Source organism: Arachis hypogaea, chromosome 13 (assembly GCF_003086295.3).
Source record: "Arachis hypogaea cultivar Tifrunner chromosome 13, arahy.Tifrunner.gnm2.J5K5, whole genome shotgun sequence".
NCBI lineage: Eukaryota > Viridiplantae > Streptophyta > Magnoliopsida > Fabales > Fabaceae > Arachis > Arachis hypogaea.
The window spans coordinates 12,357,620-12,375,807 of NC_092048.1; the positions used below are offsets into that span (position 1 = coordinate 12,357,620).

General features: G+C 29.8%; 3 protein-coding genes across 4 annotated transcripts; all 3 read right to left on the reverse strand.

Moving 5' to 3' along the window:
- Positions 1–3,446: 3,446 nt before the first annotated feature.
- On the reverse strand, positions 3,447–6,402 carry LOC112737257 (protein RGF1 INDUCIBLE TRANSCRIPTION FACTOR 1). Its single transcript, XM_025787064.3, has 4 exons — positions 5,995–6,402; positions 5,562–5,789; positions 4,833–5,048; positions 3,447–4,226 (listed from the first exon to the last, which is right to left on the reverse strand). The coding sequence occupies exons 1-4, from the start codon at positions 5,995–5,997 to the stop codon at positions 3,987–3,989; spliced, it is 687 nt and encodes a 228-aa protein (XP_025642849.1). The 5' UTR covers positions 5,998–6,402; the 3' UTR covers positions 3,447–3,986.
- A 4,998-nt stretch (positions 6,403–11,400) lies between these two features.
- Positions 11,401–13,641, reverse strand: LOC112737259 (uncharacterized). Its single transcript, XM_025787067.3, has 5 exons — positions 13,173–13,641; positions 12,929–13,083; positions 12,142–12,234; positions 11,871–11,983; positions 11,401–11,710 (listed from the first exon to the last, which is right to left on the reverse strand). Exons 1-5 carry the CDS (start codon positions 13,416–13,418, stop codon positions 11,580–11,582), a joined length of 738 nt encoding a protein of 245 aa, XP_025642852.1. The 5' UTR covers positions 13,419–13,641; the 3' UTR covers positions 11,401–11,579.
- Positions 13,642–13,902: 261 nt separating this feature from the next.
- Positions 13,903–16,881, reverse strand: LOC112737258 (prohibitin-1, mitochondrial). Of its 2 annotated transcripts, none has more exons than XM_025787066.3 (6): positions 16,754–16,881; positions 16,364–16,537; positions 15,647–15,763; positions 15,182–15,352; positions 14,783–14,995; positions 13,903–14,544 (listed from the first exon to the last, which is right to left on the reverse strand). In XM_025787066.3, the coding sequence occupies exons 2-6, from the start codon at positions 16,529–16,531 to the stop codon at positions 14,350–14,352; spliced, it is 864 nt and encodes a 287-aa protein (XP_025642851.1). In that variant the 5' UTR covers positions 16,532–16,537; positions 16,754–16,881; the 3' UTR covers positions 13,903–14,349. The 2 variants fall into 2 exon arrangements, with proteins under 2 accessions (XP_025642851.1, XP_025642850.1); XM_025787065.3 differs by having other exon boundaries at positions 16,364–16,542; positions 16,754–16,871.
- Between the last annotated feature and the right edge of the window lie 1,307 nt (positions 16,882–18,188).

Below are 18,188 nucleotides of genomic sequence, written 5' to 3' on the forward strand. Positions count from 1 at the left end.
GCACCACGTAACAATATTATTAAAACAATGCATTGCATATTCTACTAGTAGCAGTATGTCATTAATGGATTAAACAAAAATCAAAACATATTTTTTAATTAATTATTACATAAGCTAATAATAATGGAGATTAATTAAATTATAGATGTTGCTAGATATTGACTAATTAATCAATATTATAATTCGTAACTTTGTCCTCCAAATATCATATGTTTATTACCTTTTCCAAATTCTGAATTTCAAACTATATATAATATAGTTACATATTCAAAGCTAATTAAACATATATTTATAATTTATCTACCAACATAAAATTAAGGTATAATTATTATATTCGTCTTTATAATTTTATTTAAAATTGTGAATTCTCATATTATTTTTAATTTTATAATTAAATTATTTTTGTATTAAAAATATTAAAATTAATAAAATATTCATTTTAAAAAATATATAGTCAAATATCTAATTAAATTCTTAATTATAAATATTTTTAATTTATAAAAAATATTCTATTATCTCTAATATTTTTATATTGACAAAAATTTAATTATAAAACTAAAAATAATATTAAAATTTAATTAAAAAATAAAAAAAATTTAACTATAAATTTAATAAAATTATAAAAAATGAAGAGAATGATTAAATCTAAAATTAATTACAAGTTATAAATAGTTAAATCTTAAGTAGTAGAAATCTGGATATCGAATCTTATGAATGTGAAAATAATTGCGAGTCCCTATCTATTTATAGCAGATTAATGGAACCTCTAATAATAATACTTAGGATATCTGTGATTTTATTGGATTTTTTCTTTTAAAAAAAAATATTTTTGGAAAGTGGTTATGAAGAGGGTTTTGGTGAGGCGGCGGAGAAGCGGAGTGTGGGGTCAGATAATAGATTAGGTTAGCTTGCTTTACCGGTAATACCGGTAAGGATTCCCGCAAATATATATAATAGCGACAAAAACCTACTTTTACACTTATACCCCTCAATATCTCCATTATTTCACATCTACCTTCACCATCCAAAATTCTATCTCTTTTTTTTTTTTTTTTTAATTTCCCCTCATTTTTAATAACTATAATTAAAGGATTAATTCTTAAAATGCCATTTAAAGATCTTATATGTGTCAATTTAATTTTCAAATATTAGACGCCTCAAATTAATATTAAAAAATATAATAAAAAAATATATATGATTATTATCATGTACAATGATATCTTATAAAATAATATGTGATATGTTATTATTTATTTAATAGAATGAGTAATTTGATTTATATTTATATCTTTTAAAAATTAATTTAATGAAGGTCTCATATTTTATAATGATATTAAATCTATAATTAAACTGATATAAAATTCACATCCACTATAATATATCTTTATTCTTTAACAAAAGTTATGGGAATGCTTTGTATATTGATTCGGAAGTGATACTGCTACAAGTATATTAATATTAATATATTTTGATTCATGTATAAGCATAGGATTATACAAATATATAGCTTTTAAGTTGTTTTTTTTTTTCTCTTTCTGTGAAAATTAGATACTTATAATGATATAACAAAATTTAATTAAATAAAATTTTCAAAAAGTTTAAATTCTTTACATAATGTATTTTTCTTTTCACATTTTTCTTCATTATGATTATCGGAGATTAAGAACCATTTTTTTACTAAAAACTAAATTAATTTATTTTAATCATAGACGTTACAAAAAAGTGAAACCACATCATATATTGTACAAATTTTCCCTGCCTCTTCAAAGTACAATGTTCAGTTTCATTTGATTCACATTGTTGTGGTTTTTTTAATAATGGTTGTAATGATTGAAATAGTTTCAGTAAAGGAATCTTACTGTTGAAGTGGGGGAATCTCATAATCAAGCATTTGTGGATTGAGATCAAACTTATAAGCATTAATTTGTATAGTCACCCTTTTTAACAATTTATTGCACAATGTTGAATTATTCATTCTTGATAAAGTAACGATATCAACTTTAAAAAGGAAAAATATTTAGCTTTGATTTGTTTTATTTATTATTACTTATATATATGCTACTAATACTTTAATTTTATCTTATTATTATTATTATTATTATTATTAACCGCTATCTTTGTGACAAATTCTCGATATATATGATTTTATTTTATTATTACTTAAGATCCACCAAACTTATTTCAACGTATTTTTAGATGTATCTGTATTGCATGATATTTTTAACATCGTCATTTTTCATGCATGAATAATTACACCACACCACACTAAATTATTGATGTTTAAATAATATTTTATAAGTTAAAGAAATATTTTTTCTTAAAATTAGCTCGGAAGTATTGACCTTCCTAAAAAAATTTTCTAACTCCACTCACTTTCATAGTTCAGTCTTAAATATTTTTGCTAAATAAGAAGTGTTGCATTATTCTTTATTAATTAAATAAATTTTATTTATCTATTATTTATTATATTTTATATCATTAATTTAAATTTAAAATTTAGAGTTTAAAAATAGAATTGATAATTTAAAATTTAGAATATTTTATTTTTTATCTTTTATTTTTTTCATTTTTAATAGCAAATTAATTTTTAAAAAATAACAATATCCTTTTTTTTTCCCGAAACATATTAACGTTTACATGGATTCAAACATTCCAATAAAACGACGCACAAATTAAACCAGCCTAAAAGATGGGGAAAAATGTCAAATGAAAATTTCCAAACTTCTTCAATAATTAAGATCACATAAATATAAGAAAAAGGTCACATTAATAAAAAAAAATGTACGTATCTAACTGAACCGCCTTAAAAGATTTTTAATCCAAACCTAATACATTTGACCCATGGAAAGCAGGAAAATGGAAGCCTAACCTAGAAGTTAAAAGGGAAAAAAAAAAGAAAAAAAAAAAGGAAAGGAAACTTAAACAATAGGATAAGCTTAATTAATGCTAACATTTTCTTCAAATTATAAAGTCTTAATCATAAACTCTAAAGTAAAAAAATTTAAGGATAAATCAATAAAAAATAAAATTTTTTATTAAATCTGTAGAGAATATTTTGTACATAATTTTTTTGTGTGATATTTTCTTTTATAAAAAGAACCATCTTTCTTTTTTTTTTTTTCAAAAATCACATGAAAATATTTTTATGGAAATAGTAATTTATTATTATTTTTTTAATTAATCTAAAAGTACATTGTGTTCATAATTCAATCTTCGATTTGGAAAAGAAGCAAACACACGAATGCACTTTATATGCATCACACTTGATTTATTCCATTAACTTCATGAGAAGGTCATGAAGCTTCAAAAGCAGAAAAAAAGATAAAAATATCAAAAGCTAATTGATTATCAAAATTAAAAGTTTAACCACTCATCCATCCACCAGAACACCACACAAACAAATATACTTTCAACTTTTAGGATAAAAAAGACAAAACCCAATAAGCTAAGGAATATCATCATCATCATCATCATAACCCTTTTATTATTTGTCTAATTTTGATGCTATACAAATTCCTTTCTACAAGCCACTATTTACATTAACCATATAATACATTATTAAAACATATATGCATCAATAATCCCATTCTTATATATCAACATGAAAATACTCCCTACTCTACACTATATACTATATATCATTATTTCCTTTCTAACACATAATTTCCCTCTCTTTTTTTCCTTTTTTCTTGGGGTAATTTTCATTTTTTTCATCCTATTTCTTGTTCTATACAAAAGATAAAATAATAGTTCCCATCACCGGCCTCATGGATCAAGGCTCAGGCATTGTAAAACTATGTAAAAATTCAAAGCATATTTTCTTAGGACACCACATGCTATATCTTTTCTTTTCAGTATAAAGAATGTTTGGTTTTTCATTTTTTAGCTCCAAAACATGGTTCGAACAGAACCATGATTTGAGAGCTTCCTAAAAGAAAAACCAAACATGTCAAGTATAATAATAATAATAATGTAGTGTAACATTTTTAGTATTCTATTAGAAGTCCTCCCCCCATTGGAGATCTATGTGGAACTCCTTTTCTTCTCTTGGAAGAAGTTCTGTAGTTGACCGCCGTCGGCGGTGGCGTCGACGGCGTAAAACTTTGGATTATTTTGTTCCTAGCACTTCCATTGCCAATGCCATTCATTGACCCTTCTCCATCTGAAGAACCATCTGTCTCCCCCAACATTCTCTTCTTCCTGAATTTCTTGGAGGTTCCAACAATCTAAATAAAAAAATTGAAAACTTGAAGAGGTTTTTTTATTATGTCCACCAATGCTCATCATCTTCATATTCTTATGTGACTTTACATGCAACATTTCCAAAGATTTAGGAAATCATGCTCACCAACTATGTTACAACAAAATATTAACACTGGTTTGGTTGGTGAATTTTTTTTTTCCCACTAAATTCAAATAACAAAAATGTTTGAAACTAAAAATAAATCAACAGTATTCAGAAACTAAAAAAGCTGTTCACTTTATTTTGTAATATCGATCATTTTCAAAATCTGATATATCCTTAACTCAATATGTATCTTGAATTTACATTCGGATACATTGAATTAACTAATGTATTAAAACTTTGAAAACTCAGATGAAATTGACTTCACGTGAAGTTAATATCTGAGAGTTGTTAGATGAAAATTTAGTCAAATCATCTAACGGCTCTCAAGTATCAACTTCACGCAAAGTCGACTGTACCTGAGTTTTCACCATCTTCAAAACACACAGTACATCTAAATACACGTTAAGTTATGAATATATATCGAATATATCAAACATTAAAATGAGAAATATTTTGGATCAGTTACGATAAGATCGGATTGTACCTTACAACCAAGTGAGCAGAAATTGAAGGAATCAAGGAGGCTGCGCTCACAAACTTGGCAGGTATTGGTGACACCTTTTCCAGGCCTAGGTTGAGGCCTCTCATTCAAGAACACAATCTTGGCACTGTTAATAATGTAGGTTTGGACCCCTGTTATGTCCAGAAATTTCTGAATCTCAGACACTCTTATCACATCATGGTATGAAGACCTCCTTATCTTTCAAAATTAAATATGAAAAAACAAATTGAAAAAAAAAATCTACATCAGAGGATATTATCCACATTTTTTATTTATTCTAGCTCAAAGAAAATAATACCAAAAAAATAAAATAAAAATAAATCAAGCTATTATCTATACCAAGCTGAACCAGTGGACAACAAAATTGAGCAATATAAACAATTATTCAATTGGGAATTATGGAAAAAAAAAAATCAAAATCTAAAGTGCAAAATTTTGCAACTAAAACTCTGACTTTTGTGGAGTTTGCAACATACTCAGCATTAAATGGCACGTGCGGGTAACGATGAAACCAAGACAGATTTATTTTATTTTATTTTATTTTGTGCATATCAAAAGGGAACTGGATCTTATAACAATGCAAGAACAAGAAACTACATCAGATTAACAAACACCAAAATACTTTAAATATTTTGAGAATTGAATCAGATTGAGTCATGGTAGATTCATTGACCAATTTTTTTTTGGGTTTGACCAAAATTTTCTAATTACCTGAATTGTTCTATGATCTTTGTGTGAAGCCAAACATGCAGAACAAAGGGCACCATTAACACAATCCAAACAATACATGTTGCATTCACTCTTATGAGAATCTTGATGGACTTTGCATTGAACAAAGAAGCTTGTTTTCAGAAGTGGTTTCAACCATGGTGGCCACTTATTCTTCTCTTCTTCTTCTTCCATTGTTATTCTTCCATATTCTTCATTGAATCCACCCCCCTAAATTCCATATTATACCCATTTACAAAAAAAAATGCAAAGTCAGTGAATAATTCAATAGATTCATCAAAACCCAAAATTTAATAAAAAAAGGTTGATTTTTTTTTTTTAAAGAAAAAACCCATTTTTAAATTGTATACTTTTGCATTGATTGTTGATAGTACTATATATGTAAATTCTATTGTACTGCAAATAAAGTACTAACCATGATGATGAGATTCTAGTTGTTTCTTTTTCTTTTTGCAAAATTTCTTCTTTGTGTTTTTTGTGAGCTATTGATCCTGCTCTATCATATAGGAACTAAGTGCTATATAACACTTTGGACTTTTAATTTGGTGGCAGAAAGAACACACCCAAAGAGAAAAAAAGAGAACTTTCTCAAACTATGGTAGAGAGAGAGAAAGAAGAAGAGGAAAAGGTTGGAACTTGGGAAGTGGGGGCTACACTTTTGTAGTGGCGGGTGATGGAGGGTAGAACAAGGGTAAAAGGGTAAAAAGGTCAAAGTACTTATATTATCTTTGATCTTCTAAAAGTCCACAACCGAGCCTCACTCCGAACCCAAACCAAAAACACACACACACAAAAGGATGCGTTTTTTACAAGGAACTGATGTGGTGTGTGTGTGACCTTTCTGTTTTTATTTATAATTTTTTTGTTCATATAAATCACTTATATTCGTTCGCTATTTTGTTTATATCTGCTAATTTTTTGTGATGACTGTTTGCACTTTTAGTGATAAACATTTTTTTTATGGATAAAACTAGTTTTATGAGGTTATTTATTTGTTGAGTTGTGTATGAATTGTGTACACATACATTTGATTGATATTGAAGTTTGATTTATTTAATTTGTTGTCATTAAGTGTCTGTCAACCATATTTCATTAGAAAGTAATTAATACAAATATGCATCTGTATTTGAACTTAGGTTAGATTCAGTGAATTAACTTCAATGCATATTTTTTGGGTTGAAAACTTATGTTAATGTGAAAGTAATAATTGAAAATTATTAAATAATAATTTAATTAAATATATTAAATTATTTAATAATTTTTAATTAATAATTTTAATAATTTTATATAAAAATAACTGTAATTGAGTTTTGATATTTTTAAAATAAAATTTTAGAATTTTGGGTAAATTCTTTTCAATGTATTGTGGTTATGAATGCGTTTAAATGAATGGAATGCATCTAATTTAAACTCAATTGCTAAACTCTTAATAATCATATTACTAAATGAAAAGACACCAAAAAAATTACTAATGAAATCAGTTTTGACATACTTTCAAGTTTGAATCTTAAAATAGCCTCATTCTATTATTTAATCTTAGAATAGTATGGAGTATATAAGATTTTGAAGAATTCGGATTAAATACTTTTAATATATAATTGAATATTTCTAAACTTTTTTTATGGTAATGAAATGTATTTCATTTGATAATACATACAATTAAACTTTATTAAATGATCTATTTATCTATTCTAAAAAATTATTAAATGCTAATAAAACTTAACTAAAATATTAAGTAAATTTGAATTTGGTCATTAAAAGCTTGATCATATAATGGAATAAAGTACCAACCCGGTCCCTGTTCATTTCCCAAAATGTCAAGACGATCCTTAACCAAAAACACGTTCCATTACGGTCCCTGACCCTGAACTCCGTCTGCCAACCCGGTCCTTCTGTCAGTTTTCCGGCGAAAACTCGACGGAAATTGCTGACGTGTCAGGTTAAAAAATGGACAGGGACCTATTTGTCTCTAAATTTAAATTGGTTAGGGGTTTATTTGTCCGTATTATTCTTTAAACAATATTTTTTAATTTTTTTTATTCATTATATTAATATTCTTTTTTTAATAAATAAATACAAAATAATTAATAAATTATTCAAATTTAAAAATATCATTTATTATGAAACCAAATAAATAATTTTTAAATATATAAATAATAAACATTAAAATTCAGTTAATACATTAATAATAATAACCCTATGATATACTATTAGTATTATGATCTAGCTAATTTTTACAATAAAGTGAAAACTAATGAACACATTATTTAATATATAGTAAATTTTTTTTGACTAATAACAAATTTAATTTTATCTCTTTAAACTAAATTAATAATTCTATTTGATATCTTTACACTAAAATACACTATGAGTAGGCTACTAATACTAAATGAAATAAAACATAATAGAATTATTAATTTAGTTTAAAGAGATAAAAAATTAAATTTGTTACTTCTAAAAAAAAAATTTACTATATATCAAATAATGTGTTCATTAGTTATAATACTAATAGTATATCATAGGATTATTATTATTAGGGTAAAGTATACTTTTTGTCCCTAAAGTTTGGCAAAAATTTTAAAAATACCCCTAAATTTTATTTTATTTCAATTTTGTCCCAGAAGTTTTCGATTTGCATCAAATATACCCTCGACGGCTAAATTTTTAAAAAATTTAAAACCAATCTAACAATAATGCATGAAAATTATGCTTGATTTGTTTGTGTTGAGGGTTGTTCTTATGAAATTGTTGTTGAATTGGTCTTAAATTTTTTGAAAAATTAGCCGTCAGGGGTATATTTGATGCAAATCGAAAACTTTTGGGACAAAATTGAAACAAAATAAAACTTAGGAGTATTTTTGAAACTTTTATCAAACTTCAGGGACAAAAAATATACTTTACCCTTATTATTAATATATTAACTGAATTTTAATGTTTATTATTTATATATTTAAAAATTATTTATTTGGTTTCATAATAAATGATATTTTTAAATTTAAATAATTTATTAATTAGTTTGTACTTCTTTATTAAAAAAAGATTATTAATATAATGAATAAAAATATAATTAAAAATATTGTTTAAAGAATAATAAGGACAAATAAACCCCTAACCAATTTAAATTTAGAGACAACTAGGTCCCTGTCCATTTTTTTAACCTGACACGTCAGCAATTTCGTCGAGTTTTCGCCAGAAAACTGACAGAAAGACCAGGTTGGCAGACGGAGTACAGGGTCAGGGACCGTAATGAAACGTGTTTTTGGTTAAGGGTCGTCTTGTCATTTTGGGAAATGCACAGGGACCGAGTTGGTACTGTACTCCATATAATGTAATAATGATCAATTTTTTGTTTTTTTTTTTTTTTTTTTAAATAATCTTCTGAATAGTGTATATGAAGATTAGTTTTAATTTATCCTCTGATAAAGTAGAAGAACCTCGAAAAAGACAGCAAATTAAAATTCGCATGTTGTCATCTTCTGCAAACGTTTGTTAAGTAAACTAAACTAGATGACTAGTTAGAAGGAAAAATTTTGGGTTACTACTTACTAGGGTAGGTTGAGTTTGGCAACAATGTCCGTTTTTTTTTTTTCTTGATTGACACTTAGGAGGTTGAGATTGTGACATGTAGAGGACAAGATGAGTCACCTATTTGATGGAATATCAGAAAAATGGGGTTTGCCATCTGTTAGATTCTTCCATTGCTTCTTCCAATTCCAAGCAAATTTATATGCTTTTACAAGTGATTCAGTCACACAAAAGCTTCATTGAAAACAATTATGTTACTATATTGTCCATGTCATAATATTTGTGCATCCTTAGATTTTAGGTTAAATTACTTCCTATCATTTTAATAATTTTGAAATTGAATTTTTATACCTTAAAATTTTTAATTGAGTATTTATATTAATTTTAAATTTATAATCATATTATTGCTGTTCCCAAAACGTTTAAATATTTTGAAACATGTTTAATAATAGTGTAAGATGAATTATAACATTTACTATTAAAAAAGATATAATTACAAATTCAAAATTAGTATAAAAATCTAATTAATTTTTTTTTAAAAATATATAAACTTAATTACAAAAAAAAACTATAAAAACTAATAGAATAATTTAATCTAGAATTTTTGATAGTCTAATAATATACCAAAATACATTCTTAAAACAATCATATTACAAATACACTAAAAATTAACAACTAATCAGTTATTATATATATAATACATATTTGATATTTTATAAAAAAAATTATTATACTATGATAAATAAGTTTGATTATTTATCATTACAGGTTTAATTATATTACAATGGAAGATTTAATTATTTTAACAGTTAATTATTTAGTTAAAAAATATATAAATTAATATATTTAAATATATATAAATATATAGTAACTGATTTAGTAATTGATTTTTATGCGAAGATAACATTTTTATTCTTAAAAATATGATACAACTACATAATACCAATAAATAAATAAGATACATTGTGTTGCCCAAAATCTTGTTACTTAAATGTTTAAATTATTGGTATAAACCAACCGCCAATAATGGATTTTGTCAAAACTTGAAAGTAGCTAGTAATAAGCTATATGTTTCATTAGAAATGGGAGAGGTAGAAATATGATTAGCTTATAGACATTATTCAATTTCCTTCCTAAGAACGGCTCATACAATTGTCAAACAGTAGCTGATTTATTCCCAAGAAAGATGGATACCAAAATTACACTCATTGAATTGAAATTGACACTTACACAAACCAAAATATTAGGGTATTGAATGCAGTGGTGCCACTGCTGCTGAATGCTGATCATCAAAATCATAGACATGACGGAGCTATGAACATAAATATGATTCCAATGGCCCAACATATATTATTAGTAATTGCCACTTGCCACCAGTTCTACTCTAGTGTCACTACCTTCAAATTTCAACCACATAATTTTTTAAAAGTAAAACAATAAAAACACTAGCACTAGGGGAATACCTATCTATGCAGGGTTCTACAAGAAGCTAATCTTTCTTTATAGATGCTGCTAAATGCTAATCACTTTACCTGCCCTATAGTTCAGCCTAGCTTGTTCAAACTAAATGTACTACTTACTTAGTGTGGAACCCTAAGATTAGATTTAAAGCATCTAGTCTAATCACATGTTTCAAACTAAATATTTTCATTACACTAATATTTTTAAGGGTTTGTCGTTAGCCAATGAATTATTATATGTACAAAGCAGGATTCAAACTTCTGACACTTGCTTAACCAAACGAGCAAGCTATTTACTCGATCAACCTAAGTTGGTTTGTATTATTTTAATTTTCACTTTAGAAATCTTAATAAGTGCCCAAAAATTATTGAGCTGCAAAACCCATATTAATTAGTTCATTCTTAGCATGGCCCCTGAGTTTGAGAAATAAGAAATCCAACGGAGACATTAAAACAGGTTGACCTAAAGTTGTCACTTGCCAATTGTGTCTGAAAACTCTCTAGTAACTAAAATCTGGGCAGTGTAGCACACTCTTAGCAAATCCTAAGATTTTCGTAGAAATTCTGTTGATCAAATTGAAGAATTAATCAAAATTGCTAATCTGATAAGTACTGCTTAAACACCTACTATTGTTGTTTCTTTTACCAAGTGTCACATTTCAGAAACACAATAATAGCATTTTAATTCATAATTTAGAAGCAGAGGTCCCCTTTTAAGGTACCAATATTTGAAAACAGAGTTTCACACTCACAGGGTTTCATTGAACATGCAGGATATCCAAGTTCAGTGTAACGAATTATAGACATAACTGTATTGACACAGCATAGCTCATCAATCACTTGTAACTGTTGAACAGGTAAATTTATTACTTGGAAAAATATACTCATTTTATCTCGTACACACAGTTAACATTTTTTTTAACTGTTGAATGGGTATAAGACCCATCTCATATGATCCTACAATCCATTTAATAATTTTTAAACAAAAATGAATACGAATAACGTAACCTATGTGCTATTCTATTTGATCTTCTACAATTTCATCTAAGGCCAGATACTGAAGAGCTATGGAATATTTTGCAGCTTTATTCTTACCTGTGTTGCTATTCTTCTCTTTCAGAATAAATGATCCACATACATCCCCTTCTGCAACACCAAATAACAAATAATTAAAAATACCAATGACAACTAGTTAGTACACTCGTGTATCAGCTGATAAACACACATGAAAAGAAAGATGACATTTAAAAAAAAACAATGATATGGAATCTAAATGTAGGTAAGGGAGTAATGGATAACCAACAACCTTTAATGGTAAAAGTGGTGTGTACCCATTTGTTGTAGATGAATTGAAACCTTGGGGAATCACCATGGTGTGTAAGAGTATCAGATAGGACAAGCTTGCAAGAACTTTTTTGACTGCCAGAAGAAAAAGAAGCATATCATTCATCCATATCTTGTTACTCCTTGTTCAATTGTCAAAATGAAAAAACAACCTTATTCTATTCAGTTGTAACATTCCCTGCTGTTCCAACAACATTATAGTGATGGCAGCATATACTAATAACAATACTTACTTTGCATAAGTGATTGCATTGTGGCATAAGGCTAGAGTCTTGACCATTGCTAATTCTCTTCCTCGAGGATTAGAATAACGCTGTTGGCAACTCCTTCACATAATTTAAAACCAAACCAAAATAATGGAAAATATTAACTATATCAGTTACTAAATTTGTTACACAGTACACCAAATAGACATTGTCGATTCAGATGTTTGCGTTCGTGTGACTCTTAAGATTCGACAAGTATTATGTTAAGTAGTTTAGTCAAACATATCAACTATCAAGTTATCTAAGGTAGCGTTTGTTTTGAGGTATTGAAACAGAGATTGGGAGACTGAGACTCAGTATCATGTTTGTTGATTCAGAGACTGATACTAAAATTTTTGTCTCTGTCCCTAAAATTTTTAGGGATGAAGACTGAAACTTTAATAACATTTTATACCTAAAATATCCTCATTTCAATTAATTAATTCCAATTTTACCCTTTGTACAAATTAAATTAGAGTTTTATTCTTGTTTCAATTTCTATCTCCCACTTTACACCAAACAGAATACTGAGATTTATTTTAATCTCTGTCTCTTAGTCTTTGTCTCTCCGTCTCGATCTTTCCGTCTCTGTCTCTCCACCAAATGCTACCTAATAGTTTTTGGCTATTAACATCTTCGTGTTGAACACTTTCGTTATCGCGGTAATACATGATTGGATGTATGCATAAAACATGTTTTTAAGGTCAAATCCATAGAAATTAAATCCATAGGGCATTGTGCATGGGAAACATGAAAGAGAAAGAGGGAGCTTTACTTGTTGTCAAAGAAATGTCCGAAATCGTCGATAACAAGAGCAGCAGGCAAAGTATCAAACAGGTGGAAGGCAGCAAAGAAGTTCCTGATGTCCTGATCATCATTCACATACTTCATTTGAATACGGTGGAAGACATCAGAAGATGAATCAATGCCCTGAAATTCAAGAAAAAGAATGCATGAAGGAGGTGGATTTGGGTTTCAAATTAAAGAGAGTTGGTAGTTGTTAGTTGTGAGTAGTTTACCTGAGAGAGAAAAGGGGGTTTGGAATCGAACCTGTGGCCGTTGCAAATGAAGATGACATTTGAATTGGAAGAGTGTAATGCGACGTTGAATGCAAACTGGAAAATCAAAGAGGTTTTCCCACTTGAAGGAGGGCCAGAAAGGAGTACCAGATTATTATTATTGGATTGGTTTTGCAGAAATTGAATCGAATTAGGGTTACTGCTGCTTTCGCTCCAGAAGAACATCTCAACCATCTCACTGCTCATTCTTCTTTATCCATTCATTCATCTACCGTTTGCTTTTGTTAAACCATTGATTGGACTCCAATCAAATTTCCTATTATTTTCTTGTGCATTACTGTTCCTAACAGATTTGGTGAAACTCGCCCAATTATTTAATTTCACACGATGATATAGTTAACAAAGAATGAACTCCTTGCACTCAATTTTCTTTGAGATAATTATTCACTGTATTTATGAAGCAATTTCTGATTTTAAATAAATACTTTTGATATTACTCTATTTTGTCTTCTATTAACTATTTAAAGTAAGCACGCTCTAACTAAATTTGACTGGAACTGAATTTAACCCAGTATAAGTGTTTGACTTACTAATTCCCTTCGTAGTTAACTCGAATATAAAATATTTTAAGAAAAACAAAATTCGGAATTACCTTAATAGCAGGATTTGATTTGACAGAAATATGTATAATTGTCCCTCCCAAAAAAGAATGTCAAATAAGCATGCAAAATTAAGAGAAATGAATGCCGAAACTAGATTACTTATTACAGAATACTTTGCACCATTCTCTATATTACCACAATTGAGGATTAGGCAACTAACTATTACTATCTCAATGGTGTAGATGAAACCAATTATTGGTACTTGTAGTTTTAGCCTCAATAAGCATCCTAAATATAAAGCCAACCACTCTGGTCAAAAGGCAAATGTCAAACACAGGACCATGCCAATTACCAAGTAACAGCATAATCATTATCCCACAATAAACAAAAAGTAATTCCTTGACATCCAACACAAGATAGAGACAGTTCAAGAATACAGGTACTGAAAACCTGAGAGAACATCCTTTGTTTCACATGGTACACTTTATGATCACAATTTTTTCCCCTAACAGCTTGGTTTAATGAAGCCGCAAAGAAAAAAGGATAGACGAGAAAAAGTGAACTCAACCTCACAACTATCTCTTCCCCGCTGGCTCCAAATTCATCTCTTGAAGATTCAGCAAGAGGTCATCTGAATTCAAGTAAACCTTGTTAGCAGCATTTGAAATTGTATGAGCGATTTCCCTTGCAGCTTCAATTTTCCTCAAGGTGATAAATGCAGGATTATTGGCAATAGCTTGACCAATCAATTGTGCACTCTTGGCTTCTCCCTGTTTAAGGAAAAAATAAAATAAGCCTTTAAAATGTACAAAAGAATCAAGTTAAAAAGGACTAAGAATCAAGTTGAAAAGGACTACTTCTCTGTTGTTTAATTTTCATGATATTCAGACTTTGTATGGTTTGGTATAGCCGTATAATAACTGGCAATTCAGAAATACTAAAGCATGGAAGCCAACTATTATACTAAGTAAGAACAGTCCCAACATAAGATTGCGCCAACTATTTTACCTGTGCTCTAATAACAGCACTTCTTTTGTCCTGTTCAGCTTTTTCTACCACAAACTTAGCCCTCTCAGCTTCTTGAGCAGCAACCTGCTTAGCTTCAATTGCAGCTGTAAATTCCTTACCGAATGTCAAGCTTGTGATTGACACATCATCCAATGCAATATTGAAATGGGAGGCCCTTTCAGTCAAGATCTTCCTTATTTCTCTACTGACATTCTGTAAAATAGTATGTTTTATTAATAATCAGATAGTACTATCACTTTGGTATTAAATCAAAAGTAAATTTACTTTACTTAATTCCCGAGAATACAAATTGCAACTGAGAAGTGAAGATCATATAACTAACAATCAGTGCATCAGATATAAATCAGAAAAGAGAAGAGAATGTGTACAAATACTCACCTCTCTCTGAGTAATGAGCTGACTGGCATTGTACTGTGCAACCACAGCTTTCAGAGTTTCATGTATAATAGAAGGCAAGACCCTCTCGTTATAATTCTCACCCAGGGTTCGGTAAATTGTTGGTAAATGACTTGGTAGAGGACGGGTAAGGACCCTAAGTCCAATTCTCACCTGGCGAAAAAAGGAAGATAAATATGCATGAAACAAGGAACACAAAGTACAAAAAATTGTGGAGTATGCTACACAAAATATAGGGAGGCCTTGGAGGGGAAAATAAAAGAACCCTCCATTAAGGCATAAACTAATGAAGTAAGAACTTAATTAGTTCAAAAAAAAGGAATCTGAGCAAAGTGTACCATGTGAAAAGGGCAAAACAGGGTTAATTACAACCACATCTATATTCAAGCACACTGCAGGATCATGTTCATGAAACACCAAATAAGGAGGGCAAAGGAAAAGACTTACCATTTGGAGATCACGACTTCCTGATGTACTCTCCACTAAATGAGGTCGTGCACGGACATCATAGATCACAGGCCTCTCGAACCAAGGAATCATAAAATGTGTTCCTTCAGGATAGACCTACAGACAAGCATAGTTTGTTGATACATAACAACCAGTTTACCATATGCAGGACTTTTAAATACACTGATTCAGATATACAGAAGCACATTGACACTGTTTTTGACTCATGCTTCACAAGAAGACTGTTAGTCTACCATAAGGCTTTTCACCTTCAACCCTAGAAGGTTGAATGTGACATGAAAACTGAACAGAAGCATACAGTAAAGAGAGACAGGGTTCCAACAATTCCGTGCTTCACTCAGAAGCAAGCATTTAAGGACTAGCCGAGCCAAATATTTATACTTATCATGAACTGAATCGACCTGTTATCCCAGCTCAACATCGACAAATAGTAAAATACTATGTTGCTAGATCAAACCCAGGTTGTAATCTTTCCTTGAACCTATATGACTCTAGAGATGATACATAAAACATGAAAGACAAGCAAAACAGCTTCAAGTTCATTCCCAATGTTCCCAAAACAAAAACTTTACATCAAGCCAGAAATTCATAACAAAATACTTCCACAGAATACCCTTTCAGAATGGAACAAGTGCTGCAAGTTGCAAAACACATCACAAACATTTCAATTGAACAGTGATTGAAGATGAAACAAACCTTATCTTTGACACCAACAATGCGATTGAAGACGATAGCTCGGTGCCCTCCCTCAACATTGTACAAGCTGTTTGCAGCTCCATACACAGCAAGACCACCAAAGATGCTAACTTTGAGCAGAGCAGAAAGCCCTCCACCAGGAACATTTGGAACCCTCATGTTATTCATATTGATCTACCCTAACACACAAACACCAATTAGCTAAGAAATTAACCAATACATAGAACTACATCAATCAAAAAGGGTTTTAAAATAACAAAAAGAAAAAATCAGATTCAGATGGAGAAAAAGTACAAGTATGTAACGGGCATAAAAGCAAAACAACAATGAGTTAGATCAAAAGACAAGAGAGAAAGGAATCGAAAAGAAAATTGAGAGAAAAACGCATACCGTCTCGTAATGAGTAGTCAGGGGAAGGTGTGCAGTTTCAGTTTGTAGGGTTTTAGGGTTTATGGGGGGTCTTATCTTGTCCGGGTCGGGTACCCGATAGTTTCTTGGAATTTTTTTCTTTTCCCTCAAGAAAGAGATGGAGCGACCAAAAAAACATATTATAAATTGCCTTTTTTATTTTTCTAAAAATTAATATAGTTGAGAAATTAAATTGCCAAACATTTTTAAAAAAGAGACTAAATTATTCTTTCATTTTATTAGGAATTAATTTTCTTAATATTCTAAAAGATTAACATAACAATTTATGAAATTCTTTTTGTTAGAAAACTAATTTGTTTGAAGAAAAATTGTTAGGAATTGGAGTATTTACTGCCAAATATGGTAATTAATCTATGTTATTATGAAGCTTAGTCAATTTTCTTATTAAATTAGTTATCTACTTTAATTATATGGATTTAGCTAATTTATGAGTTTAATAATAATTTATTAATTTTTTATGTATTTAATAATTTTTGCTAAAATATTTTTATAATATTTTTAAAATATATCTTTAAAATACATTTTAGCAAGATTCAAATTTTATATTTAATAATATAAATATTTCACATGTCTCATCCTTGATTCTCAACACATCCAACTTCAGATATCTAAAATAATTATTCAACAAAAATAATAGGAGGAAGATATTTGAAAGTTAAACATATCACTAAATTCACTATAATAGACAAGTTTTAATAATTTACTTTATTTAGTCACCTGTTTAAAAAGTCTTTTAATTTTTTTTATTTTTGTTCCGGTCCGACGCAGTTAGCGCAATGTCCCGACCCGAGCGTCCGACCCGACGGGCGCATAGTATCCGAATCAGGAGGTCGACCCGACACTTCCACCCCTCCAGTAAGGCACCTGACAGCTGGGGGGAAGGAAACTTTCTAGAAGGCGGGTTTGCTCTTGTGGGACCCGCCCTAGGTACAGAGTATATAAGGGGAGGGTCCTATCCCTCTCTGAGGTACGTCACGATTTTCTCACTTTTACTGCCATCTGTACGGATTCTGACTTGAGCGTCGGAGTCCTTTTTGATGGTGGCTCCCCCTCTCCAACACCATAACTCGGGAAGTCGCGATATTCCAGCCTTCCACTTTTCAGCACGAACTCAGGAGGTCAGTCCATTCATCAACAATCGGATCCAGATTCCCCTCGTCTCTCTTACCCATTCCGTTCACCCGACCCGTTCGTTACCCGACGAAACGAACATTGGCGCCGTCTATGGGGACTCTGGCCTGAATGAATTTTCTGTTGGGTCCTGTGGAAGGAGAGGATGGAGGCGAGCCACGTGTGGAGGAACTGGTTCACCGAACCAGTAGGGAAGCCTCTTTGGCTTCCTCCCGCGAATGCACAAGATCTCCCCCTCGGCGAGATGAGCCTCCCTCTCGTTCCC

What these genes read in the sequence shown, in the direction of transcription:
- LOC112737257 (XM_025787064.3), bottom strand. An exon ending in AAGATCATAGAACAATTCAG is followed by an intron (nt 5,049 to 5,561) that starts GTAATTAGAAAA and finishes TAATTTTGAAAG; the next exon opens with ATAAGGAGGTCTTCATACCA. An exon ending in TCTGCTCACTTGGTTGTAAG is followed by an intron (nt 4,227 to 4,832) that starts GTACAATCCGAT and finishes TTTTTTATTTAG; the next exon opens with ATTGTTGGAACCTCCAAGAA.
- LOC112737259 (XM_025787067.3), bottom strand. Translation starts at nt 13,418, where the DNA reads ATGAGCAGTGAGATGGTTGAGATGTTCTTCTGGAGCGAAAGCAGCAGT. An exon ending in GGACATTTCTTTGACAACAA is followed by an intron (nt 12,235 to 12,928) that starts GTAAAGCTCCCT and finishes AATTATGTGAAG; the next exon opens with GAGTTGCCAACAGCGTTATT. An exon ending in CACCACTTTTACCATTAAAG is followed by an intron (nt 11,711 to 11,870) that starts GTTGTTGGTTAT and finishes TTGGTGTTGCAG; the next exon opens with AAGGGGATGTATGTGGATCA.
- LOC112737258 (XM_025787066.3), bottom strand. Translation starts at nt 16,531, where the DNA reads ATGAATAACATGAGGGTTCCAAATGTTCCTGGTGGAGGGCTTTCTGCT. An exon ending in AGCTCATTACTCAGAGAGAG is followed by an intron (nt 14,996 to 15,181) that starts GTGAGTATTTGT and finishes ACTATTTTACAG; the next exon opens with AATGTCAGTAGAGAAATAAG. An exon ending in GTGCTGTTATTAGAGCACAG is followed by an intron (nt 14,545 to 14,782) that starts GTAAAATAGTTG and finishes TTCCTTAAACAG; the next exon opens with GGAGAAGCCAAGAGTGCACA.